At 45.3% G+C, this 27,947-nt stretch overlaps 1 protein-coding gene across 2 annotated transcripts in view; it reads right to left on the reverse strand.

Annotated features, from left to right (window-relative positions):
* The window catches only part of LOC132835259 (histidine N-acetyltransferase-like), an 85,479-nt gene extending 64,623 nt beyond the window's left edge, over positions 1-20,856 (reverse strand). For both annotated transcript variants that reach the window (XM_060854652.1, XM_060854647.1), the window contains exons 1-2: positions 20,786-20,856; positions 18,688-18,764 (exon numbers count right to left, since the gene is read on the reverse strand). In XM_060854652.1, the coding sequence (XP_060710635.1) occupies positions 18,688-18,689 (2 nt within the window). In that variant the 5' untranslated portion in view covers positions 18,690-18,764; positions 20,786-20,856. The remainder of the gene's footprint in view (positions 1-18,687; positions 18,765-20,785) is intronic.
* Positions 20,857-27,947: the final 7,091 nt, after the last annotated feature.

A 27,947-nucleotide genomic window follows, 5' to 3' on the forward strand; every position in this document is an offset into this window, starting at 1 on the left:
TGGACTGGTTGGGCTGAAGGGTCTGTTTCTGAGCTGTATGACTCTATGACTCTCCTATAATTCAATTCTCTCTCTTGAATTTGCTTTGATTGGTTTAATCAGCAAGTCCTTATAGGTCTTCAACAGCGAAGAGGCTCTTCAGTTCAGTGGATTGGGCCAGAATTGGGGATAGAGATGTCCAAGGGCTGAAGGAGCTTACAGAGATAGGGAGGGGAGAGACCGTGCAGGAATTTAAAAACAAGGATGAGGAATTTCAAATTTATGGTGCCCCTCAACTGGATTCCAGTGTAGATCAGCGGGCAGAGGAGACGATGGATTGTTTGTAGTTAGGGACTTGGGTAAGTGAACATTTCGCCGAATGCACATTCTTGCAAAACTTTAGCAGATGGAGGAATGAAGAATAAAGGAGATATGCAAGTGGACCTCAGCTCAAAAAGAAATGCTCACCTCTTTCCTGCTGCCTGTTCACCCACACCTCAGGGAACACTGAAATCACAGTAAAGTATCCAACCTTACAGTCCGTCTTTTTAAGTGCTCCGTCTTGGGCCTGTTGGCCAGGCCAAGAGTCGCTATGGCTGCGCCGTCACCACCACTGCCACTGGAGGCTGCCAGTCTTCGGTGCCAACTTGCCATCACCGATGCCCTCACCACTGCGAGTGCTGGCTGATGCAGACGCCACCGTTGCCGCCAGGTACCGCACCGGCCCAAACCCGACTTTGCCACCCAGGCCCATGAGCCCGCCCCGTCTGCAGATACCCACCGGTAACCCGAACCCGCCGAGAGTCGGCATGGGGTTCGCTCGCCATCGCTGTGACAGCTTCCTTCAGCGAGACGTCAGGGAAACAAAGCAGGAAAAGGAAGAAAGAAAGAAAAAAAAAGACAAAGAAAGAGACAAAAAGAAAAACGGAGCAGCTCTGTGCTCGGAAGCATTACTCCACTGTTATCTTCCCAGAAAAGCAAGATGGACGACTCCTTGTGAGCTCCTGCATGCAGATCTAAGTTCCCAATTTCCTACAATTGTTCTACACTCTTTAAACTTAATAGCATGCTTTTAGAAATTACTAATAACTCTGTCTTATTTAAACTCACTGGTTTGAAGCTCCTCTGATACATTCTCCTTGTACCTGTGTTTTTGTTTTTGCTGCTGTTTACCTATTATTTACTTATCTATGTTACTTAACTCTGTGATCTGCCTGGATTGTTCGCAAGACAAAGCTTTCCTCTGTGCCTTGGTACACTTGACAATAAATCCAAACTTAAATTCAAATTCAAAATGCAAGTCCTCATGTGTCCACAAGTGTCTGATTACCTGAGCTGAACCAAAGGACATTGAGGGCTCCGATTTCCAAGGGCTCCCAGCTGCAGGCACGGCCAGAGGGACTCTTGGCCTGGCCACCAGGCCCAAGACAGAGCGCTTAACAAGAAGGACGGTAAGGTTGGATAGTCGAGTGGTTGGGTGCACTGACCACCCTCCTCTCCTGATATGTCGATTGCCACCTTGGGCAGAACGCCCCGCCTGGTATAAACCTTCCTGATGAAGGGCTTTTTGCCCGAAACGTCGATTTCGCTGTTCGTTGGATGCTGCCTGAACTGCTGTGCTCTTCCAGCACCACTGATCCAGAATATGGTTTCCAGCATCTGCAGTCATTGTTTTTACCTTGGCTACTACAGTCTGACTCCTCCACTCTGCTGAAACCACATGGATGTGCAGAAAGTACAGAGAAACAGACGCACAAAGATTTGTAACTGGGAAAAGGAATGAGCAGAAGTATGTTGCACATTGTACTGTGGTTAAGTTTCGTTTCTGCATTTGATGCTCATAAATATTATGGTTTTATACCACTTCCCTGTCTTACTCATTGTGGGACCCTTGTTTGCTGTTTCTCACTCATTTAATAAAGAATGATTCTTATGTATTATAGTAAAAACATCTATGACACAGTGCTAACAGAGTTGTAAACTCATTCTTAATTCCTTAAGAACCCACAAACAGCTAACGATATCCTGCAATGCTTACATTTGCAGATTGGAGTCACCCTGTTATAGGAAGGATATTATTAAGCTGGAGAGGGTTCAAAAGAGATTTACAGGATGTTGACGGAAATGGAGTGTTTGAATTATAAAGAGAGACTGGAGAGGTTGGATAGGCTGGGACTTATTTCACTGAAGTTTAGGAAGTTGAGGCTTGAGGTTTATAAAACACCGAGGGGCAAAGGATTATAGAGCCCCCTACAGCTTGAAAGCAGGCCATTCGGCCCATCAAGTCCACACCGTCCCTTCAAGAACCATACCATCCTGACCCAACTCCCTATAACTCTATATTTCCCTTAACTAACTCACCTGGTCTGCACATTATAGGGTAATTTAGCGTGGCCAGTTCATCCTAACCTGCACATCTTTGGACTGCGGGAGGAAACCAGAGTGCCTAGAGGAAACACACATAGATATAGGGGAGAACATGCAATCTTCACACAGCCAGTCACTCAAGGGTGGAATCAAACTCAGACACTGTGAGGCAGCAGTGCTAACCACTGAGCCACTGTGTTGATAAGGTGAATGGCAGGTGTTTTCTTTTTCCTAAGATAAGGGAATTCAAACCTAGGCACCATACTTTTAAGGTGAGAGGAGAAAGATTTAAAAAAGGACGTAAGGAGCAATTTATTCTCACAAAGTGTGGCTCATGTGTGGACTGAACTGCCAGATGAAGTGGTGGATGTGGGTACAGTTACAATGCTTTATAACTGAACTTCATGACTCTATGACATGATCAAGTTATTGTTGCTGTAATATTCCTGCTGATCTATCGATCCTGAAATAATTTATTTTCAACTGAAGACTCAGTTTACTTTGCAGGACCCAGTCTGTAGAAAGTAATGGAGTCTTGTTCTAATGATCTGAAATTTATCTTAGTTGAGGTTGTAGGCTGACCGTGAGTTCAACTGGACAGGGTTGCCTCACTGAGCAGTATTGATCAGAGAAGTATTAACTGTTTCTGCTGTATTCCTTAACCACTTTCTTTAATACATTATTGCCTGCAAGTCCTCAGAAGTCAGCCGCCTCCTATTCATATTAATGGCTCACCAAGCCCAATATTTAACATGTTAAGATACAAATCACCCAGATTCTGTGGATTTAGATAGCAATAAGTACATAGAAATCTACCTCAACTACAGTTCTGTTCTTGTGTGTTATAAGAAAATCTCACAATAGGCGTGCCATTTAAACTAACGGGCCAGAATCGTGTTATAGCCAATACAGGTAAGGAAAGTTGGCGTTCTACAATATAACAATCTACAAATAACGGTCTAAATTCTTCAATCGCGTTCAAGCGAATTCACGTTGGAGAAACATGTGTTATACTGGAACTGATTATTTATAATAAATAAAAAGTGGGCCATACCATCAGTGCTTCATCCAGAGGCTCACTGATGATGTTACCTAGTATGGTGATAAAACATCTGAAACTGAACTTTCCAACTTAGCGAGAAAACCTCCATCCAGAACCTCAACCTGAGCTACAAATCTTCACAAAGCTCACTAACTACTTGTAAATCCATTCTTATGTCTGTTCACACGGTGAACCCATGTATTCCTCATAAAGGCATAATTTTATGCCAATGTCAGTGTTGCACAATTGCGTTAAAACTTAAGTCAACCCCCAATCCCATACACCCACCCAATCCTGCCCTCTGTAATCAAATAGGGTGAATAGCCAAGGTCTTTGCTATTGAGAGGGAAACTTTTCAACATAGAGGGTGGTGCATGTATGGAACGAGTTGACAGATGAGGTAGTGGAGGTGAGTACAGTTACAACATTTAAAAGATATTTGGACAGGTACATGAATAAGAAAGGAAAGAGGGATATGTGCCAAACACAGGCAAATGGGACTAATTCAGTTTCAGATACCTGGCCAGCAACAACGAATTGGACTGAAGGGTCAATTTCTATGCTGTATGACTGGATGAATCTATCAGTGGCTGCCTGATTTTTGTATCCCCAAGTTCCAGTCTCCCCCAGAGAGGAGAAACATAATTTACTTGTTGGGCTTATCATAATCAGGAGAACTCTATCAGATCATAGTCATAGAGTCATTGGGTCATAGAGTCATTGAGTCATTGAGTCATAGGGTCATAGAGACATAGAGTCATTGGGTCATTGGGTCATAGAGACATAGAGTCATAAGGTCATAGAGTCATAGAGTCATAGAAACATGGGATTATAGTCACTGAGAGTCATAGAGTCATAAGGTCATAGAATCATAGAGCCATAGAGTCATAGAATCATAGGGTCATAAAGTCATAGAAACATAGAATCTTAGGGTCATAGAGTCATAGAGACATAGAGTTAGGAGAATGCTCAGGGTTGAGGTTGTGGAGGGAGAGTCTTGGTTGTTTACAGGATCATGCTGTGTCAAGAGGAGCAACACCCTAGGGGTGGTTTCCAAATTTATCTTTTTTCTGTGAGATTACAAGATGGCTGGAACTGTCAGAGCGAAAGTGAAACTCATGCTGGTCAGGGCAAGGCAGACTGTAATGCACATTGTCAGTGTTGCAACATCATGGAATGGCTAGGGTGCAGAATGAGACCATTGAGCCCATTGTTCCAGCCCCAGCCCTATTACATGGTCCCAGGATCCTGCCTTTTCTCCATATCTCTGCACTCCATTTCTATCCCTATAACCATCCAATGCCCCTCAGCTGAACCTGCACCCACCACATTATCTGGCAGTGCAATCCAGACCCCAACAACACACTGACTGAAAGAAACCTTTCCTCACATCACGCATGTTATGTTTATGCCCCTCTTGTTAACTTTTCATTTCCAAGTGGAGACAGTTTTACCCTACCTACAAAGGCCATAAGAAATAGCAGCAGGAGTAGTCCATTCAGCCCCTCGAGCCTGTTCTGCCATCAAAAATGATCATGGCTGATTGTCCAACTTAGCACAGTTTCCTGTGGTCATGAATTCCGTGGGCTGAAGGTGGGTAAATTCCTCCTCGTCTCCATCAATACCAATTGATGTGTAGATAGAGGGTTTATTTCAAATCTATGGCTGGCTTCGTAAAACCAGGAGACAAAACCCTTTGGATGTGTAACAGTGTTCGAGGCTTGTGATTTAGTGTCTGAAATGTGACATCAGAAATATGAGTGTGGTACCGTGACCGTATATTTGACCGTGCTGTGTCTGTGGTTTGACATATAGAGTGTGACGCTCATATTGATAGTCGTTTCTTTATCCTTTCAAATAATAGGATGAAAAGCTGGAGACTGGAGTCTGTCTGACATCACTGACTTATACTAACATGGCATTAATCATCTCACAGGCAAGACAGGAGAGGTGGTACCAATGGTGGTACAGACCTGCAGCTGAAATGAGTGGGATTTCTAGAATGCAGCCCACACATTAATGCCCACCAGCAAGATTGAAGGAGGAGCCTAGACCACCTTCAAAGAATCCTGAGGATGTCAGGAGGAGGAGAATGAGGAAGAGGCAGTGGTAGGAACTATTGACTAAGTTCTGCTTGGAGAGAAAGGAGGCTGCGAGGAGGTTTTCTAACAGGAGTGTTTTAATCAGGAGCGGGCTGGACAGATTTGCTCATTTCTGAAGGGTGATCGAAAAACAGAGTCTTATTTAAATGGAGGAAGACTGCGGAAAGCTGGGGGCATCCTGTACATGAAATATAGAAAGCTAGCACACAAGGGCAGCAGGGAATCAGGAAGGCTAATGGAATGTTGACTTTTATGGCAAGGCAGTTAGACTAGGGAAGTCTTACCGCAACTGTACAAGATGGCGGGGAGACCACATCTGGAGTACGGTGAGCAGTTCCTTATTTACGGAAAGGTATCAGTTCATTGGAGACAGTTCAGACAAGGTTCACTAGGATGATCCCCGGGATGGTGAGATTGTCTTCTGAGCAAAGGCTAAACAGGGTGGGATTCTACTCCCTGGAGTTGGGAAGAATGGGAGGGTGATCTCACTGGGACATATTCAGGGACCATACAGGGTCAATGCTGAGAGGATGCTCCCCTCTCAGGGGAGAGTCTAGGACCAGAGGGCACCGCTTCAGAACAGAGAGATGGGGGGGGAGGGGGGGCGCGATTTCACACTGAGATGAGGAGGAATTTCCTCTCTCAGAGAGTTGTGACTCTTTGGAACTCCTTGCCACAGAGAGCGGTGGGGGCAGAGTCCTCGTGTGTATTGAAGGCTAAGACAAATTCTTGATCAGTCAGGGAATCAAGGGTTATGGAAAAGGAGGATATGAGGAATGTCAGATCAGCTATTATACTACTGAATGATGGAACAGGCTTGATTGGCTGAATAGCTTACTTCTGTTCCTATGTCTTATGTTCATATGGTCTTAGTAGTTAGGGTGAATTGCTGTGTGAATCTGGCAATTATCCTTTCAAGACCCTTTTCACTCGAGGCTGGTAAAACTGTGGAGCTCTGTATCACATTATTTATAGCTAGTTTTTAAATAAATGTGTGCGGGTGTTGCTAGCAGGCTAAGCATTTGTTGCTCCACCTCAAACCGCCCCGTGAACTGAGAGGCTTGCTTGGCCGTTTTGGGGGGAGCAGTTAAGAGTTGACCACGTTGCGGTGAGTCTGACGTCACATGTAGGCCAGACTGGGTAAGGAGGGCAGATTTCCTTTCCTAGAAATGGAGTTAATAATGAACTTGAAAGACCCTATACAGACAAGAAGCAAAACTAGTGTCATTTACAAAATGCAGTGCAAGGACAGTAACAAACACTACATTGGACAAACAGGCAGAAAATAGCCACCAGGATACATGAACGTCAACTAGCCACAAAACAACGTCACCCTGTCTCACTAGTATCCTTATGTATAGATGAGGAAGGACACCACTTCGACTGGGACAACACGTTCATCCCAGGACAAGCCAAATAGAGACTCACACAAGAATTCTGAGAAACATGGCATTCCAACCAGATCTCTATCAACAAACGCATTGACTTGGATCCCATTGACCACCCCCTGAGAAAAAGGACAGGAAATGACATCAGCACAGGCGTGGGCCCTTCATCAGGAATGAGGAAGGGCTTGTTCCTGGTGGGGGCTTGAGCCTGGGGTGCCGATTCTCCTGTTCCTCAGACGCTGCTTGTCCAGCCTTTGCTTTTCCAGCACCACAAGAGGATTGATGAGGGCAGAGCAGTAGATGTGATCTATATGGACTTCAGTAAGGCATTCGACAAGGTTCCCCATGGGAGACTGGGTAGCAAGGTTAGATCTCACGGAATACAGGGAGAACTAGCCATTTGGATACAGAACTGGCTCAAAGGTAGAAGGCAGAGGGTGGTGGTGGAGGGTTGTTTTTCAGACTGGAGGCCTGTGACCAGTGGAGTGCCACAAGGATCGGTGCTGGGCCCTCTACTTGTTGTCATTTACATAAATGATTTGGATGTGAGCATAAGAGGTACAGTTGGTAAGTTTGCAGATGACACCAAAATTGGAGGTGTAGTGGACAGCAAAGAGGGTTACCTCAGATTACAACAGGATCTAGACTAGATGGGCCAATGGGCTGAGAAGTGGCAGATGGAGTTTAATTCAGATAAATGCGAGGTGCTACATTTTGGGAAAGCAAATCTTAGCAGGATGTATACACTTAATGGTAAGGTCCTAGGGAGTGTTGCTGAACAAAGAGACCTTGGAATGCAGGTTCATAGCTCCTTGAAATTGAAGTCACAGGTAGATAGGATAGTGAAGAAGGCGTTTGGTATGCTTTCCTTTATTGGTCAGAGTATTGAGTACAGGAGTTGGGAGGTCATGTTGTGGCTGTACAGGACATTGGTTAGACCACAGTTGGAATATTGTGTGCAATTTTGGTCTCCTTCCTATCAGAAAGATATTACAGACAATAGACAATAAGTGCAGGAGTAGGCCATTCTGCCCTTCGAGCCTGTACCACCATTCAATATGATCATGGCTGATCATCCTTAATCAGTATCCTGTTCCTGCCTTATCTCCATAACCCTTGATTCCACTATCCTTCAGAGCTCTATCCAACTCTTTCTTAAATGAATCCAGAGATTGGGCCTCCACTGCCCTCTGGGGCAGAGCATTCCACACAACCACCACTCTCTGGGTGAAGAAGTTTCTCCTCATCTCTGTCCTAAATGGTCTACCCGTATTTTTAAGCTGTGTCCTCTGGTTCGGCACTCACCCATCAGTGGAAACATGTTTCCTGCCTCCAGAGTGTCCAATCCTTTAATAATCTTATATGTCTCAATCAGATCCCCTCTCAGTCTTCTAAACTCAAGGGTATACAAGCCCAGTCGCTCCAGTCTTTCAGCGTAAGGTAGTCCCGCCATTTCAGGAATTGACCTCGTGAACCTATGCTGCACTCCCTCAATAGCCAGAATGTCTTTCCTCAAATTTGGAGACTAGAACTGCACACAATACACCAGGTGTGGTCTCACCAGGGCCCTGTACAGGTGTTGTGGAATTTGAAAGTGTTCAGAAAAGATTTACAAGGATGTTGCCAGGGTTGGAGGATTTGAGCTATAAAGAGGGGATGAACAGGCTGGGACTGTTTTCCCTGGAGCATCGGAGACTGAGAGGTGACCTTATAGAGGTTTACAAAATCATGAGGGGCATGGATAGGATAAGTAGGCAAAGTCTTTCCCCTGGGGTCAGGGAGTCTAGAACTAGAGGGCATGGGTTTAGGGTGAGAGGGGAAAGATATAAAAGAGACCTACGGGGCAACTTTGTCACACATAGGGTGGTACGTGTATGGAATGAGCTGCCAGAGGAAGTGGTGGAGGCTGGTACAATTGCAACATTTAAGAGGCATTTGGATGGGGATTTGAACAGGAAGGGTTTGGAGGGATATGGGCCGGGTGCTGGCAGGTGGGACTAATTGGGTTGGGATATCTGCTCTGCATGGACGGGTTGGACCAAAGGGTCTGTTTCCATGCTGTACATCTCTGTGACTCTATGACTCTATGACAGCGCTAATCCAAAGAAACCCATACATGTAAATAGAAAGCAGGAATCATCAGCAGTGCTTCGTCCTGAGATGTTACCTCGTATGGTGACAAAACGTCTGAAAATGAACCTTCCAGCTCAGTGAGCAAACCTAAATCCACTAGTTACTAATTTAGAAAGGCTTCTTCAATAACAGTTGCATGGAAGCTAACTTTATAAACCCAGTCTTTAATTAATGCAATGATAGGACAGGCTCTCGATCAGCTGGGCCAATGACCACCACCCTCTGCATGAAAATGTTGCCCCTCGTGTCCCTCTTGAATCTTTCCCTTCTCACCTTAAACCTTTGCCTCTCATTTTGAACCCCACCTACCCCGGGGAGAAACCTTTCCTATTCACCATATACATGCCCCTTGGTATTTTCCAAACCTACACTCCAGATTTTTTTTAAAAAGTCCCAATTTATCCAGCTTTGCCTTATAACTCAAACCCTCCAGTCCTGGAAACATCCTTGTAAATCTTGCCTGTAACCTTTCCAATTTCACAATATCCTTCCTAAAGAAGGGAGACCAGAACTGAACGCAGGGCCAAGGGGAGGCAGATGAACTTGAATTTAGATAAATGCGAGGTGTTGCATTTTGGTAAGTCAAACCAGAGCAGGATCATACACTTAATGGTAGGACCTGGGGGAGTGTTGTCAAACAGAGAGTCTGGGTACGTAGTTCCTAGGTACATAGGTAGACAGGGTAGTGAAGAAGGCATTTGGCACACTTCTCTTCATTGTTTAGAGCATTGGGTATATGAGTTGGGTTATCATGTACAAGACATTGGTAAGGCTACTTTTGTAATACAGCATTCAGTTCCGATCTCCCTTCTGTAGGAAGGATATTATGAAATTGGAAAGGGTGCAGGAAAGGTTGTGTAGAATGTTGGTGAGGCCTCTTCTGGAATACTGTGTCCTGTTCTTGTCCCTCTGCAATAGGAAGGATATTAACTTGGAAAGGATTCAGAAGACATTTACCAGGATTTTGCCAGAAATGGAGGATTTCAGTTATAAGGAGAGGCTGGATGGGCTGGGATTTATTTCACAGGAGCTCAGGGGTTCAAGATTTATAAAATTATGAGGGGCTGCGATTAGGTGAATAGGATGGGGGATTACAAGACTAGGGGGCATAGTTTTAAGGTGAGAGGAGAAAGATTTTAAAATGACATGGGGGCAATTTTTTTACACAGAAAGTGGCTCATGTGTGGAATGAACGTCTGGAGGAAGTGATGAATGCAAGTATAATTATAATATTTAAAAGACATTTGGATAATTACATAAACAGGAAAGGTTTAGAGAAATGGTGCAGGAGGGAGGGTTTGGGATTCTTGGATATTGGGGCTCTTTCTGGGGTCGGTGGGACCTCTACAAGCAAGATGGTCTTCATCTGAACAGAGGGGTACCAATATCCTGGGGGGGAAATTCACTAAGGCCATTGGAGTGGGTTTAAACTAATCCAGCTGGGAGATGGGAACCAAAATTATAGTTCGAGTATAGAAAAGGTTGAGAGTAGGGAGGTCCGAAATCAAGTTTCAGGGACGCAAGATGGCACTGGCAAGCAAGAAGTTGGTTTGAAGTGTGTCTACTTCAACGCTAGGACCATCTGGAATAAGGTGGGTGAACTTGCAGCATGAGTTGGTACCTGGGACTTCGATGTTGTGGCCATTTCAGAGACATGGATAGAGCAGGGACAGGAATGGTTGTTGCAGGTTCCTGGATTTAGATGTTTCAGTAAGAACAGAGAAGATGGTAAAAGAGGGGGAGGCGTGGCATTGTTGGTTAAGGACAGTATTACAGTTGCAGAAAGGATGTTTGGGGACTCGTCAACTGAGGTAGTATGGACTGAGGTTAGAAACAGGAAAGGAGAGGTCACCTTGTTGGGAGTTTTCGATAGGCCTCTGAATAGTTCCAGAGATGTAGAGGAAAGGATAGCAAAGATGATTCTCGATAGGAGTGAGAGAAACAGGGTAGTTGTCATGGGGGACTATAACTTTCCAAATATATAGTACGAGGACTATAAATGGGTCAGTTTTTGTCCGGTATATGCAGGAGAGCTGGTCAGATATGTAGACAGGCCAACAAGGGGCGAAGCCACATTAGATTTGGTACTGGGTAATGAGCCCGGCCAGGTGTTAGACTTGGAAGTAGGTGAGCACTTTGGTGATAGCGATCACAATTCAGTTATGTTTACTTTAGTGATAGAAAGGGATAGGTGTATACCACTGGGCAAGAGCTACAGCTGGGGGAATGGCAATTACGATGGGATTAGGCAAGATTTAGGAAGCATTGGATGGGGAAGAAAACTGCAAGGGATGGGCACAGTAGAAATGTGGAGCTTATTCAAGGAAAAGTTCCTGTGTGTCCTAGATAAGTATGCACCTGTCAGGCAGGGAGGAAGCTGTAGAGCGCGGGAGCCATGGTTCACGAAGGAAGTGGAATCTCTGGTCAAGAGGAAGAAGAAGGCTTATGTTAGGATGAGATGTGAAAGCTCAGGTAGGGTGCTTGAGGATTACAAGGTAGCCAGGAAAGACCTAAAGAGAGAGCTCAGAAAAGCCGGAGGAGACATGAGAAGTTGTTGGTGGATAGGATCAGGGTAAACCCTAAGGCTTTTTATAGGTATTTAAGGAATAAAAGAATGACGAGAGTAAGATTAGGGCCAATCAAGGACAGTAGTGGGAAGTTATGTGTGGAGTCAGAGGAGATAGGGGAAGCACTAAATGAATATTTTTCAACAGTATTCACTCTAGAAAATGACAATGTTGTCAAGGAGAATACTGAGATACAGGCTACTAGACTAGGTAGGATAGAGGTTCACAAGGAAGAGGTATTAGAAATCCTGCAGAGTGTGAAAATAGATAAGCCCTCTGGGCCAGATGGGATTTATCCTAGGATCCTCTGGGAAGCCAGGGAGGAGATTGCCAAGCCTTTGGCATTGATCTTTAAATCGTCATTGTCTACAGGAATAGTGCCAGAAGACTGGAGGATAGCAAATGTGGTTCCCCTGTTCAAAAAGGGGAGTAGAGACAACCCTGGTAATTATAGACCAGTGAACCTTACTTCAGTTGTTGGTAAAGTGTTGGAAAAGATCCTTCCATATCCGCCACAAGTTCACCTGCACCTCCACACACATCATCTATTGCATCCGCTGCACCCAATGTGGCCTCCTCTATATTGGGGAGACGGGCCGCTTACTTGCGGAACGCTTCAGAGAGCACCTCTGGGACGCCCGGACCAACCAACCCAACCACCCCGTGGCTCAACACTTTAACTCTCCCTCCCACTCCACCGAGGACATGCAGGTCCTTGGACTCCTCCATCGGCAGAACATAACAACACGACGGCTGGAGGAGGAGCGCCTCATCTTCCGCCTGGGAACCCTCCAACCACAAGGAATGAACTCAGATTTCTCCAGTTTCCTCATTTCCCCTCCCCCCACCTTGTCTCAGTTGGTTCCCTCAACTCAGCACCGCCCTCCTAACCTGCAATCTTCTTCCTGACCTCTCCGCCCCCACCCCACTCCGGCCTATCACCCTCACCTTGACCTCCTTCCACCTATCACATCTCCATCGCCCCTCCCCCAAGTCCCTCCTCCCTACCTTTTATCTTAGCCTGCTTGGCACACTCTCCTCATTCCTGATGAAGGGCTCTGGCCCAAAACGTCGAATTTCCTGTTCCTTGGATGCTGCCTAACCTGCTGTGCTTTAACCAGCAACACATTTTCAACTGTTGGAAAAGGTTCTCAGAGATAGGATTTATAATCATCTAGGAAAGAATAATTTGATTAGGGATAGTCAGCACGGTTTTGTGAAGGGTAGGTCGTGCCTTATTGGGTTCTTTGAGAAGGTGACCAAACAGGTAGATAAGAGTAAACCGGTTGATGTGGTGTATATGGATTTCAGCAAGGCATTCGATAAGGTTCCCCACAGTAGGCTATTGTACAAAATGCAGAGGAATGGGATTGTGGGAGATATAGCAGTTTGGATCAGTAATTGGCTTGCTGAAAGAAGACCGAGGGTGGTGGCTGATTGGAAATGTTCATCCTGGAGTCCAGTTACCAGTGGTGTACCGCAAGGGTCAGTGTTGGGTCCACTGCTGTTCATCATTTTTATAAATGACCTGGATGAGGGTGTAGAAGGGTGGGTTAGTAAATTTGCAGACGACACTAAGGTCGGTGGAGTTGTGGATAGTGACGAAGGATGTTGTAGGTTACAGAGAGACATAGATAAGCTGCAGAACTGGGCTGAGAGGTGGAAAATGGAGTTTAATGCAGACATGCAAAGTACTGGGTGGATAGTAAGATTCTTGGTAGTGTAGATGTGCAGAGATCTCGGTGTCCATGTACGCAGATCCTTGAAAGTTGCCACCCAGGTTGACAGGATTGTTAAGAAGGCATACAGTGTTTTAGCTTTTATTAATAGAGGGATCGAGTTCCGGAACCATGAGGTTATGCTACAGCTGTACAAAACTCTGGTGCAGCCGCACTTAGAGTATGGTGTACAGTTCTGGTCACCGCATTATAAGAAGGATGTGGAAGCTTTGGAAAGGGTGCAGATGAGATTTACTAGGATGTTGCCTGGTATGGAAGGAATGTCTTACAAGGAAAGGCTGAGGGACTTGAGGCTGTTTTCATTGGAGAGAAGAAGGTTGAGAGGTGACTTAATAGAGACATATAAGATAATCAGAGGGTTAGATAGGGTGGACAGGGAGAGCCTTTTTCCAAGTATGGTGACGGCGAGCATGAGGGGGCATAGCTTTAAATTGAGGGGTGATAGATATAGGACAGATGTCAGAGGTATTTTCTTTACTCAGAGAGTAGTAAGGGTATGGAATGCTTTGCCTGCAACGGTAGTAGATTCACCAACTTTAAGTACATTTAAGTCATCATTGGACAAGCATATGGGCATACATGGAATAATGTAGGTTAGATGGGCTTCAGATTGGTATGACAGGTCGGCGCAACATCGAGGGCTGAAGGGCCTGTACTGTGATGTAATGTTCTATGTTCTCTTGATATGGGGCAGGAGCAGGCAGGTGGGATTAGTTTAGTTTGCGATTATGGTCAGCATGGACTGGTTGGACCAAAAGGGTCTGTTTCCGTGCTGTATAACTCTATGACTCTATTGAATCAATGATTTAACTTTATTGCATGTAGCAGCCAAGATAAGATCCCTCAAGTGAGCAAGTTAAAGCTCCCAACTCGGCTTGACTATTATCCAATTAATGGTGGAAGCTCACCAGGATTTTAACCAACTGTGTTACCATTTCAGATTCAGTGATCCTTCCTCAGAACTGATGGGTCTACTCCCACAAACACCACCACAATCTGTTCTGAGGAAGGGTCACTGAACCCAAAACATTAACTCTGATTTCTCTCCACAGATGCTGCCAGACCTGCTGAGCTTTTCCAGCAACTTCTGTTTTCATTTCGGATTTACAGCATCCGCGATTCGTTCAATGTTTTTTTTTTCAACCAACAGTGTCCATCTCTGGAAGGGTCCAGGGTTTGTTTCTTGTGCAGTGTTGTTCCCTAAAGTTCTGCTATTGAATTGTTCTGCTGTTGGATGCCTGTTCTCTCCCTAATTAAGTCTGTGTGGGACATTCTTGATGATTCTTTCATCCCTAACATGGATGACACTTCCGGAGACCTCAAGTCTGTAGCTTGCCTATTTTATCAGAAGAAGCTCCCTTGTTCTTTGTAACATTTGAGGTTAGCTGTCTGTTTAAGAAACAGTTTTTCCTGCAATTAACGCCCTTAACTTCAGGACACGGTTTTGGTGGACAGTCTAAATGGTCCATTTGTCATGAGGTACCTGCCTATCATATCGTATTTAACCCCTGTCTCCCAGGAACCAGCCTGTTTATGGCGTTTCTTCCCAGAGATGGTTAATTCTCATGCTGCTGTTCATTGCTTTACAACAGCTTCTCATTATCCCTTTCATCTCCGGAAACATTCGATCCCCAAAAGAACTGTTACTGATTTTTTTCAACTTTCTGAAGTTTACATTGGCACACTGTACTCTCCTGGATCAGAGACAGAGACACTGTCACTGAACTGCAAGATACACTGCAGGGAAAGCTTGACAAACAAATGAAGGAATAAAGAAACAGAAGAATATAAATAGAGTGAGATAGAGGGAGGTGGATGGTGCTACTTGCACACTGTAAATATTGGCATCCATCAATTGCACTAGAACAAAGTAGACAAACAGGAGGCTGGGAGAACACAACAAGCCAGGCAGTATCAGGAGGTGGCGAAATCAACATTTCAAGTATTAACCCTTCATCAGCACCGATCAACCTGCCTTCCTGTTGCAAATACTCTCTCACAGACTTTCCTGAGCACAGTGGGTAGCAGGAAGTAATAGGTGAAAACGACAAATACGAGAGATCACAGCAGATCAGACAGCATCCACGGAGAGAGAGAGAGCAAGCTAATGGTTCAAGTCTAGTGACTCTTCATCAGAGGGGCGGCACAGTGGTTCAGTAGTTAGTACTGCTACCTCACAGCGCCAGGGACCCGGGTTCGATTCCAGCCTTAGGCAACTGTCTGTGTGGAGGTTGCACATTCTCCCCGTGTCTGCGTGGGTTTTCTCCGGTTTCCTCCCACAGTCCAAAGATGTGCAGGTCAGGTGAATTGGCCATGGTAAACTGCCCATAATGTTAGATGCATTAGTCAGAGGGAAATGGGTTTGGGTGGGTTACTCTTCAGAGAATTGGTGTGGACTTGTTGGGCTGAAGGGCCTGCTTCCGCACTGTAGGGGGTCTAATCTAATCTAATCTAATCTAATCAAGCTCTGCATCATCAAAACGTTAGCTTGCTCTCTCTCCATGGATGCTGCCTGGCCCACTGTGATCTCCAGCATTTGTTGTTTTCAGTACAGATTCCAGCATCTGCAGTAAATTGTCCCTACAGGTGGATCATAGGTGCCTGAAGGAGTGCTACACTGTCAGGAGTGCTCAGCCCTGGATTAGACGTCTGAGCAAGAGTCATGCTAATTTTTTTTCTCTCTCTCTCTCTCTCTGCAAATGCTACTGGATCCTGAGTTTCTCCAATGTCCTGTGAGTTTGTTTCAGATTTCCAGCATTGGCAGTGGTTTTGTTTTTATGTCAGATCACATTGCTGTCCCCCTTCTCAGGGTAAGAGAGAGGCGTTTATATTCTGGAGATTATCACCAGAACATATCCCCATCGTCTCCTGCCAGTTATATTTATCCTTTAGCAAACATAGAACAATGTAGAACATAGAACATGGAAAAGTACAGCACAGAACAGGCCCTTTGGCCCATGATGTTGTGCTGAGATTTAATCCTAACGTAAAATATTGTAACTTAACCTATGCACTCTTCAACTCACTGCTGTCCATGTGCATGTCCAGCAGTCGCTTGAATGTCCCCAGTGACTCTGCTTTCACCACCACGGCTGGCAACGCATTCCATGCATTCACAACTCTCTGCGTAAAGAACCTACCTCTGACATCTCCTTCCTCCTAATATCTTCAAACTATGACTTCTCGTACCGGTCAATCCTGCCCTGGGGAAAAGTTTCTGACTATTGACTCTATCTATTCCTCTCTTTATCTTGTACACCTCGATCAGGTCTCCTCTCTTCCTCCTTCTCTTCAGAGAGAAAAGTCCGAGCTTATTCAACCTTTCTTCATAAGGCAAGCCCTCTAGTCCAGGCAGCATCCTGGTATACCTTCTTTGCACCCTCTCCAAAGCCTCTGTATCTTTCCTATAGTAGGGCGACCAGAGCTGGGCACAATATTCCAAGTGTGGTCTCACTGGGGACTTGTAGAGCTGCAGCAAAACCTTGCGGCTCTTAAACTCGATCCCCCTGTTAATGAAAGCCAAAACACCATATGCTTTCTTAACAACCCTATCCACTTGGGTGGCAACTTTGAGGGTTCTATGTACTTGCACACCCAGATCCCTCTGTTCCTCCACACTGCTAAGAATCCTGTCTTTAATCCTATATTCAGCATTTGAGTTTGACCTTCCAAAATGCATCACTTCACATTTATCCAGGTTGAACTCCATCTGCCATTTCTCAGCCCAGCTCTGCAACCTGCCAATGTCACATTGCAGCCTACAGTAGCCTCTATACTATCAACGACACCTCCAATCTTTGTGTCATCTGCAAATTTACTAACCCACCCCTCAACCTTCTTATCCAAGTCACTTATAAAAACTACAAAGAGCAGAGGCCCAAGAACAGAGCCCTGCGGGACACCACTCAACACTGACATCCAGGCAGAATACTTCCCATCTACAACCACTCTCTGCCTTCTGTCAGCCAGCCAATTCTGAATCCAGATAGCCAAATCTCCCTGTATCCCATGCTTCCTGACTTTATGAATGAGCCTACCATGGGGAACCTTATCAAATGCCTTGCTGAAGTCTATATACACCACATCCACGGCTCGATCATCATCAACCTGTCTTCAAAGAACCTCATTAAAGAACTCAATAAGATTTGTGAGGCATGACCTGTCCCTCACAAAGCAATGCTGACTGCCTTTATTCACATTATGCTTTGCCAAATAGTCATAAAGCTTATCCCACAGAATTCTTTCCAAACTTTTGCTGACCACAGACGTAAGACTGACTGGTCTGTAAGTGCCAGGGATTTCCCTATTACCCTTCTTGAAAAGAGGAACAACATTGGCCTCCCTCCAATCCTCCGGTACGACTCCTGTGGGGAGTGATGAGGCAAATATCCTCGCCAGCGGCTTAGCTTCCCGGAGCAGCCTAGGATAAATCTGGTCTGGCCCTGGGGATTTATCAGTCTTAATGTTTTCAAACATTTTTAGCACATCAACTTCATCAATCTTGATCTGGTTAAGCCTGTATCCCAGCTCCTCTAAGTTTTCATTTACAACAAGTTCCCTTTCCTTAGTTAAAACCGAAGCAAAAAACACATTTAGGGCTTCCCCTATCTGCTCAGACTCCACGCTCAAGTTCCCTCCGCTATCCCTGATCGGCCCTACCTTCTCCTTGATCATTCTCTTATTCCTCACGTATGAGTAAAATGCCTTTGGGTTCTCCCTAATCCTTCTTGCCAAGCCTTTTTCATGCCCCCTCCTGGCTCTCCTTAGCCCATTTCTGAGCTGCTTTCTAGCAAGCCTGTAATCCTCTAAAGCTGTGCTAGATCCTTGCTTCCTCCACCTTACGTAAGCTGCCTTCTTCCTTTCGACAAGAAGTTCTGTTCTCGTCATCCAAGGCTCCTTAATCTTACCCCTTCTTACCTGTCTCAGAGGAACAAGTTCGTGCATCACTCGCAACAACTGCTCCTTAAATCGTCCCTACATGTCTGCTGTGTCCTTTCTGTGGAACAATTGCTCCCATTCTGTACTTCCCAACTCCTGTCTGACAGCGACATAATTTCCTTTTCCCCAATTAAATATCTTCCCTCGGTAACTGCTACTTTCATTCTCCAAGACTATGCTAAATGGAAGGCAGTTGTGATCACTGTCACCAAAGTGCTCTCCCACTGTGAGATCTGACACTTGTCCTGGCTCATTGCCGAGCACCAAATCCAAAATGGCCTCTCCCCTCGTCGGCCTGTCTGCATAACGAGGCTAAAAGATCAACGTTGGTTTATTCTGTTGCGTTAAAATTGGCTGCAGTACAGCAGTGACCATGAAAGCAGAGACCATTGTGAGACAGCAAAAAGGCACTACATAAATGAAAGTCCTCACATTTGGTCCTTTAAGCTTTCCCCAAGAGATGACTCCTTTGAAGGGAGGTGGCTGCTGAATTATCGGAGCCTTTGAGTCTGTAATAAATGACAAAAGTCAAGGGTTACGCTGCACCAAAGGCAAGTAAATCTGTGAAATTATACATTAGGCACTGGCTTGCAGTACAATTCAGAGACGCCTACTCAAACCAACTTCGTGACAAATGGTTCTTTAAAAGTGTGACATTAGATGGTGCAGAGGAAGGTTATAAATATTGCGAGTGTCTTATCTCCATTCGCATCTTCCTATTGCATATATTTCAGCATCAAACATCAAAGATTATACACAGATCAAAGCTATCCCATTTACAACAGATTTTGCATTTCAACTTTGATGTGGCCTCTCTCTTTTTAACTACATATTTGCTCTTTCCACCCCCTGTTTCCGCCCGATCAGTGCTTCCTCTTGCTAAAGGAGGAATTAGCATCTCACTGATAGAGGCTATTTAACCAGGCTCTATCCATGTTGGCTGTCTGGAAGAACTATCGAATCAGTCCCCACTCCTTCATTCTCCACACGGACTCTGTCCTAGTCATGTGCTTACTCAATTCTCCTTTTGGAAGACAATGGTCAATCTTTCTAGACAATAGGGTATCTCAAATTGTAATGGGTTGGAATTTTATTTTTTAACATGATAGATTCTCCACAGTGTGGAAACAGGCCATTCAGCCCATCGAGTTCACACCAATCCTCCACAGAGCATCTCTCTCAAACCTACCCCATCCCCATGGCCAACCCACTTAACCCGCACACCTGTATACGATGGGTCAATTTAGCACGGCCAATCCACCCTAACCTGCACATCCCTGGGCACTATGGGACAACTTAGCACTGCCAATCCGCCCTAACCTGCACATCCCTGGGCACTATGGGACAATTTAGCATGGACAATCCACCCTAATCTGCACATCCCTGCACACTATGGGACAATTTAGCATGGCCAATCCACCCTAACCTGCACATTCCTGGGCAATATGGGACAAATTAGTGCAGCCAATCCACCCTAACCTGCACATCCCTGGGCACTATGGGACAATTTAGCATGGCCAATCCACCCTAACCTGCACATTCCTGGACCCTATGGGACAATTTAGCACGGCCAATCCGCCCTAACCTGCACATCCCTGCGCACTATGGGACAATTTAGCACAGCCAATCCACCCTAACCTACACATCCCTGGGCACTATGGGACAATTTAGCACGGCCAATCCACCCTAACCTGCACATCCCTGGGCACTATGGGACAACTTAGCATGACCAATCCACCCTAACCTACACATCCCTGGGCACTATGGGACAACTTAGCACGACCAATCCACCCTAACCTGCACATTCCTGGGCACTATGGGACAATTTAGCATGACCAATCCACCCTAACCTGCACATCCCTGGGCACTATGGGACAACTTAGCACGACCAATCCACCCTAACCTGCACATTCCTGGGCACTATGGGACAATTTAGCATGGCCAATCCACTCTAACCTACACATCCCTGGAAACTATGAAACAATTTAGCATGGCCAATCCGCCCTAACCTGCACATCCCTGCGCACTATGGGACAATTTAGCATGACCAATCCACCCTAACCTGCACATCCCTGGGCACTATGGGACAACTTAGCACGACCAATCCACCCTAACCTGCACATTCCTGGGCACTATGGGACAATTTAGCATGGCCAATCCACTCTAATCTGCACATCCCTGCACACTATGTTACAATTTAGCATGGCCAATCTGCCCTAACCTGTACATCCCTGGGCACTATGGGACAATTTAGCATGGCCAATCCACCCTAACCTGCACATCTTTGGACTGTAGGAGGAAACCCATGCAGACATGGGGAGAATGTGCAAACTCCACACAGTCGCCTGAGGCTGGAATCGAACGCAGGTCTCTAGCACTGTGAGGTAGCAGTGCCAGCCACCATGCCACCATGCCACCCTTACAGGGAACAATACAGCGCAGGCTTTAAATATCTAACAGAACATGTACATATAGAAATCAATGTGCAAGTCCTGGTGTTGCTGTCAAATAAGTGGCTTTTCTCACCTACCTCCTTGAAAGTGATGTCACAGGTAGACAGGGTAGTGAAGAAGGCATTTGGTTCACTTCCCTTCACTGATCAGGACATCGAGTATAGGAGTTGGGAGGTCATGTTGCAGCTGTACAGGACAGTGTTGAGGCCACTTCTGGAATATTGCATACAATTCTGCTCACCCTGCTCGAGAAAGGATATTATTAAGATGGAAAGGGTGCAGAAAAGATGCACAAGGATGCTACCAAGGCTGGAGGGTTTGAGCTATAAGGAGAGGCTAAATAGGCTGGAGCTGTTTTCCCTGAAGCATTGGATGCTGAGGGGTGACTTTACAGAGGTTTACAAAATGTTGGATAGGTTAAATATGCGAGTTCTTTTCCCTGGGATGGGGAGTCCAGAACTAGAGGGCATAGCTTCAGTGTGAGAGGGGAAAGATATAAAAGGGACTTATGGGGGAACCTTTTCACACAGAGAGTAGTACGTTTACAGAATGAACTGCTGGAGGAAGTGGTGGACGCCGGTACAATGACAACATTTAAAAGGCATATGGATGGGCAGGTAAATAGAAAGAGTTTAGAGGGATATGGGCCAAATGCTGGCAAATAGAATGAGGATACCTGGTCAGCATGGAAGTGTTGGACCAAAGGGTCTGTTTCCGTGCTGTGTATCTCGATGACTCTATGACTTTAAGTGCTGGGAAGTGGGACTAGTGTAGATAAGGATATATTGGCCTTGGAGGAAGAACAACATACGTTCATAGGGATGATACATGGACTTCAGTGGTTAAGATTATGAGGAGAGACTGTGCAAAGTAGGACTACTTTCCCTAAAACCTAGAAGGTTAAGGTATAATCTCATCAAGGAATTAACAGGAAGAGACAGGGGAGATTACAAAATAAAACTTTTTCCATTATTCTAGAACTAGAGGGTATAGTTTGAGAATGAGGGCCAAGCTGTTCAGGAGAGACATTAGGAAGCACTTCCACATACAGAGGGTGGGAGAGGTTTGGAACTCTCTTCCAAAACTGCAAGCAAATGGGACTAATTTAGTTTTGGAAACCTGGTTGGCATGGACTAGTTGGGCCAAAGGGCCTTTTTCTCTGCTGTTTGACTGTATTGACATTGTATGGAATAAGTCAAAGTCTTTGATACAGCTTATCCAGCTAGCTCTCCCTCCCCGCGTAACCAATTACTGTGGACTGAAATCACCTCAAAATATGTCAGTTTGTTCAAGTCCATTCTTGATGGACTTGATGCTAAGCATTAATCACTGCCAATCTGTCTCTATGACTGAAAATAAATTTGTTTTACAAATGGAGAGTCACACGCCTCTTTAAACTTTAGAAATTGCGTTCTTGTTTCTGTAATCTTTTATTCCCACTCTCATATTTTACCTTTACCATCTGATTCATCCTTGACTTTATTATTCAAACTGACATATCATAGACTGTGTGACTCAGCGATGATTCTCCAATCTGACTGCTTAATGACATCCACAGTAATTGGTTGTAGACACTAAGGCAGTGATTATCCTGAGGCACAAAAAAGGAAAATTCTCTGGGTTATGTTTTTGCGTCTTTAATTTATTGAAAAGGAGAAATATAACGTCTCATCTCTTTGCCTTGCACTCATCACATCAATGCAAGAAAGCCAAATTTCAAACAATTTCTAATGCAGATGTAATGATTGGTCGTCAAGTTGACTCTAATTGGCCGGGGTGTCACCATGGAGAAAGGGACAGGCGACATCTCAGCCAATCAGAGTAAACCGTGCAACTGTTTACTGTGGTATAGCTGGTAATGAGCCAATCAGGGGAAAACTTGCAAACAAATAGCACCTTTTCTACTATGGGAAAGATTGTATTGGTCGTTTGAAATTTGGCAATCCTCATGAGCTCAAAATGTAAAACTAGCATCTCTCGGTGGTTAAAAGGGCACTTAGCACATTTGCCTTCATTGCTCGGTCCTTTGAGTATAGGAGTTGGGAAGTCATGTCGAGATTGTAGAGGACATTGGTGAGGCCTCTTCTGGAATACTGTGTCCATGTTTGGTTGCCCAGTTATAAGGAGAATGTTGTTAAGCGGGAGAGGGTTCAGAAGAGATTTACCAGGATCGTGCCGGGCGTGGAAGGTTTGAGTTGCTAAGAAAGGTTGGAGAGGCTGGGACTTTTTCCACTGGAGTTTAGGAGGTTGAGAAGTTTATAAAACAACAAGAGATATAGATACAGTTAATGGCAGGTGTCTTTTCCCTCGGATGGAGGATTTCAAGATGAAAGGACAGACTTTTCAGCTGAGAGAACATAGATTTAAAAAAGACTTGAGGGGCAAGTTTTCTACACAGAGTGTGGTTCATATGTGTAAAATACATCCACAGGAAGTGGTGGATGTGGGCATAATTACAATATGGAAAAGAGATTTGGATAAGTACATGAATATAGATTCATAGAGTCATAGCGATGTACAGCACAGAAACAGACCCTTCGGTCCAACCCGTCCATGCCGACCAGATATCCCAACCCAACCTAGTCCCACCTGCCAGCGCCCGGCCCATATCCCTCCAAACCCTTCCTGTTCATACACCCTAATATGAAAGGCTTGGAGGGATATGGGCCAAGTGCAGGCAGGTGGGACTAGTTTAGTTTGGGATTATGGTCAGCACGGACTCATAGAATTCCTAAAGTGTGGAAACAGGTCATTCAGTCCAACGGGTGTCTAGATTAGAGTGGTGCTGGAAAAGCACAGCAGGTCAGTCAGCATCCGAGGTCCTCCTCCTCCTCCTGCTCCGAGGATGCTGCCTGACCTGCTGTGCTTTTCCAGCACCACTCTAATCTAGACTGTGGTTTCCAGCATCTGCAGTCCTTGTTTTTACCATTCAGTCCAACTGGTCCACCGATTCTCTGAAAACCATCCCACCCAGACACACCCCCTCCTATCTCCCCCTGTGTTTCCCATGGCTAACCCACCCAGCCTGCACATCCCTGAACACAGTGGGTAATTTAACATGGCCAATACACTTAACCTGCACATCTTTGGGCTGTGAAAGGAAACCGGAGCACTCAACAGAAACCCATGCAAACACGGGGAGAACGTGCAAACTCCACACATACAGTAGCCCAAGGGTGGGATCAAACCCTAGCGCTGTGAGGCAGCAGTGCTAACCACTGAGCCATCGTGCTTCCCTGGACTGGTTGGACTGAGGGGTCTGTTTCCATGCTGCATGGCTCTACTAGGAGAAAATGAGGACTGCAGATGCTGGAGATCAGAGCTGAAAATGTGTTGCTGGAAAAGCGCAGCAGGTCAGGCAGCATCCAAAGAGCAGGAGAATCGACAAAACGTCGATTCTCCTGCTCTTTGGATGCTGCCTGACCTGCTGCGCTTTTCCAGCAACACATTTTCAGCAGTGTATGACTCTACTGCGTGGCCAAGAGATCATCTCTATTATATCATTGTTAGGAAACATTAGGAAAATGTTAAGCCCTCAAAGAGTGTGCAGATGAGCTTTACCAGAGATGAGATAGGTCGAGGGAGAGAGTCAAGGAGCTGGGAATATACTGTTTCGAGTAAGAGTGTTAAGAGACATCAAATTGAAGTGCTTACAATAAGGAAAATAGGGAGAAGCAACCTCCACTGAGTCATCAAGATAGGGAGCAGGCATAGAGTATATTACAAGGGCCAACACAAACTGTCTAACAGGACACTCAGGAAATTGCAAAAGTGGAGAATGATATGGGCCATGTGCTGGCAAATGGGACTAGATTAGGATATCTGGTCAGCATGGAGGAGTTGGATTAAAGGGATTGTTTCCGTGCTGTACATCTCTATGATGCTATGACTGTCACCTTTAATGTGATTAGCCTATCTGCCTGCAGCAGAATGAGAAGCGCAAGGAATTCAAGGTGGGAAAGAAAAGGAGCATAGATTTGGTGAGTCATTACTACATATCAAAGCCTGTTTCCCCCAGGAGACCATTCTGGAGTGGAGGAAGACCACTCAGGCTGATTAAAAGTCTGACAGTACACAACACAATAGTAGCTGATAGTAGCTGAAAGGATGGCGGGTTGCTGAAGTCTTCGCCCTAACCAACAGAAGGGGTCACCCATGCTCAAACAGAGCAAGAGTGAGTTCCTTAAGTGCACAAAGCAAACCATCCAGTCACAAGGGAAAACCCTGACAACTGCTGAGGCAAAGACTCTACACAGAAACCGAGGATAGATTGGGGCAAGTAGAGTACAGACACGTACTGAACCAGCCCCTGCTTGCAAGGCCCAAAACAAAACGCGAGCTTGTTAGATGTGCTCTGCAATTGGGAAGTACTTTCTGAACAATCCCAAGTGTGCCCAAAGCAATATTAATAGCCAATTGAAGATAAGCAGTTGAACTTGTAATGTGGCTCATTTGTGCTCTCCAGGCATTTAGCACACTTGCTTTCATTGCTCACACATAGAATATAGAACATAGAACATTACAGTGCAGTACAGACCCTTCGGCCCTCGATATTGCACTGACCTGTGAAACCAATCTGAAACTAACCTACACTATTCCATTCTCATCCATATGTCTATCCAATGACCATTTAAGTGACCTTAAAGTTGGCAAGTCTACTACCACTGCAGACAGGGCATTCCACACCCCTACTACTCTCTGAGTAAAGAAACTACCTCTGACGTCTGTCCTATATCTATCCTCCCTCAATTTAAAGCTATGTCCCCTAGATACCATCCACCAACCCCTCAGAAAACGAACAGGAAATGACATCACCACAAACCCCAGGAACCCCATCCAGGACAAACATATAAATAGAAAGCAGGAGACAACAGCTTCGCTTCACTTGGAGGTCGCCACTGATGATGTTACCTAGCCAGGTAATGAAACGTCTGGATCTCAAACCTACAGCTCAGCGAGCAACACCTACACCCTATTGACAAGGATGTTGCCAGGGTTGGAGGGTTTGCATTTTTGGGAGAGGCTGAACAGGCTGGGGCTGTTTTCCCTGGAGCATTGGAGGCTGAGGGTGACTTTAATGAGGTTTAGAAAATCATGAGGGGCATGGATAGGATAAATAGAGAAGGTCTTTTTTCCCCAGGATAAGGGAGTCCAAAACTAGAGGGCATAGGTTTACGATGAGAGGGGAGGATTTAAAATGGACCTAAGGAGCAATTTTTTCACACAGAGGGTGGTGTGTTTATGGAATGAGCTGCCAGAGGAAGTGGTGGAGGCTGGTACAATGACAACATTTAAAAAGCATCCGGATGGCTACTTGAATAGAAAGGATTTAAGGGATATGGGCCAAATGGGACCAGATTAATTCAGGATGAGTGAGACTGAAGAGTCTGTTTCCGAGCAGTAGATCTCTATGACTCGAATTATGACAAGTAAATGCAACAGCGCTACGAACAATGTTAACATTGTCCAGAAGGATTGAAATTTGCCAACACTAAAGATCTAGCAAAGGTTCCCCAGACTGATTCCTGGGATGGCAGGGCTGACATATGAGGAAAGCCTGTGTGAGAAACAAAGCTCACTCACTTCAATAATTTCAGTCCGAGACAAGATCTGAATCAGTAGTGTCATTTATTTTACTTTGCAAGAGGGTGCGGTGTCCACTGTCCACAAGGCAGGGACACACACACACACACACACACACACACTGAATTCAACTAATACACGATACTTATGTAATGTGGTTCCTTTTCTTTATCCCATTGTTCCTCCCCGTTTACACCTTCCCCTTCTCTAAGACCGGTACCCATTACTCCTGTTTATCTCTTGCCTTATCCGCCCTTGTCTGTGACAAAATGCTTATTTCTAGCCTCACAAGGCCATTTGACCACATCCCGCTGTGGGCCATTGTTAGGTATATCTTTTCTTCACCATTATCTACTCCCTCCATCTGTGCTTTCCCCAACCTCACTGATCCTTGTGACCTTCTAATTGGGGTTTGTTCCTGTGTTTCTGTAAAAGTGGGAAACAGATGCTTATAACTACAGCTGTACAAGCATATCAGGCTTCACCTACATCCTCACAGCACCGTATCTATTTGTCTGTAACATTACCATTGTTTTGCAGTCACGTTTCATACTGCATACACTTTTAGCTAATACAAAAACAATTATGCATTTCCTCCACATAGTTTCCATTCTTGTTGACTCAGCTCTTGGCTGAAACAAGTACACACTGGTGTGAGTTCATTTACCCTGCATAAGTAATTATAATTGCAGAAGTAACACTACTTTACCTATATCCCACAACTGGATCGACTGGGCTTGTCCTCACTGGAGGTTAGAAGAATGAGGGGGGTTCTCATAGAAATATATAAAATCCTGACAGGATTGGACAGGCTAGATGTGGGAATAATGGCCCCGATGTTGGGGTATGTCCGAACTGGGGGTCATGGCCTAAGAATAAGGGGGTAAGTCATTCAGAACTGACATGGTGAAGAATTTCTTCACTCAGAGAGAGTTGGGAACCTGTGGAATTCTCTCCCGCAGGGAGCTGTCGGGGCCAGTTATACAAGAGGGAGCTGGATGTGACCCTGTGGCTCAAGGGGTCAAGGGGTAATGGAGGGAAAGCGGGAGTGGGATACTGAGACTGTACATCAGCCATGGTCAGAGTGAATGGTAGGGGCCAGATTCGAAGGGCTGAATGGCCCACTCCTACTTTCTCCCTTTCTATCCTCACGCATCAACAATGCCGAAAAAAAAACAGAATTAAAACCAGTGACTGAAAGTTGAGTAATTGGAGGATGAAAGTTAAACTGCCACAGTGTAGAATGCCTGTAGGCTGCGGGAGGGAGTTAAAGCAATCCACTTATTAGAGATTGCAAAATGTTGTAATGTTCCTGAACTGTTTCTAAAAGGACAAAATGCTCTGATCGATTGGATGTGCGTAGTTGCTGACGTCAGCGCCATTGCAATTTCAACCTTCCATGAAATTAGAAAAACATGGTTTTTGTTGTTTTGATTTTGTTTTGTGAATGAAAACACGGGCGATTCATCTTCAGCCTTGACATGATGCTCACAGGAAGAAGGGTGTAGCCTCCTCCCTCGACTCAGAGTGGGGACTGGGACACTTCCAGCTATCCACGGCAAGAGGTGTTCCTGGGTCAGGTACAGAGTCCAGTGAATGAGGAGGGAGAAAGCAAAGGGCGAGAAACACTAGGAACTCTGATGCAAGGAAGGGGGA

This window comes from Hemiscyllium ocellatum, chromosome 44, assembly GCF_020745735.1.
Source record: "Hemiscyllium ocellatum isolate sHemOce1 chromosome 44, sHemOce1.pat.X.cur, whole genome shotgun sequence".
In the NCBI taxonomy this organism is placed as follows: Eukaryota; Metazoa; Chordata; class Chondrichthyes; order Orectolobiformes; family Hemiscylliidae; genus Hemiscyllium; species Hemiscyllium ocellatum.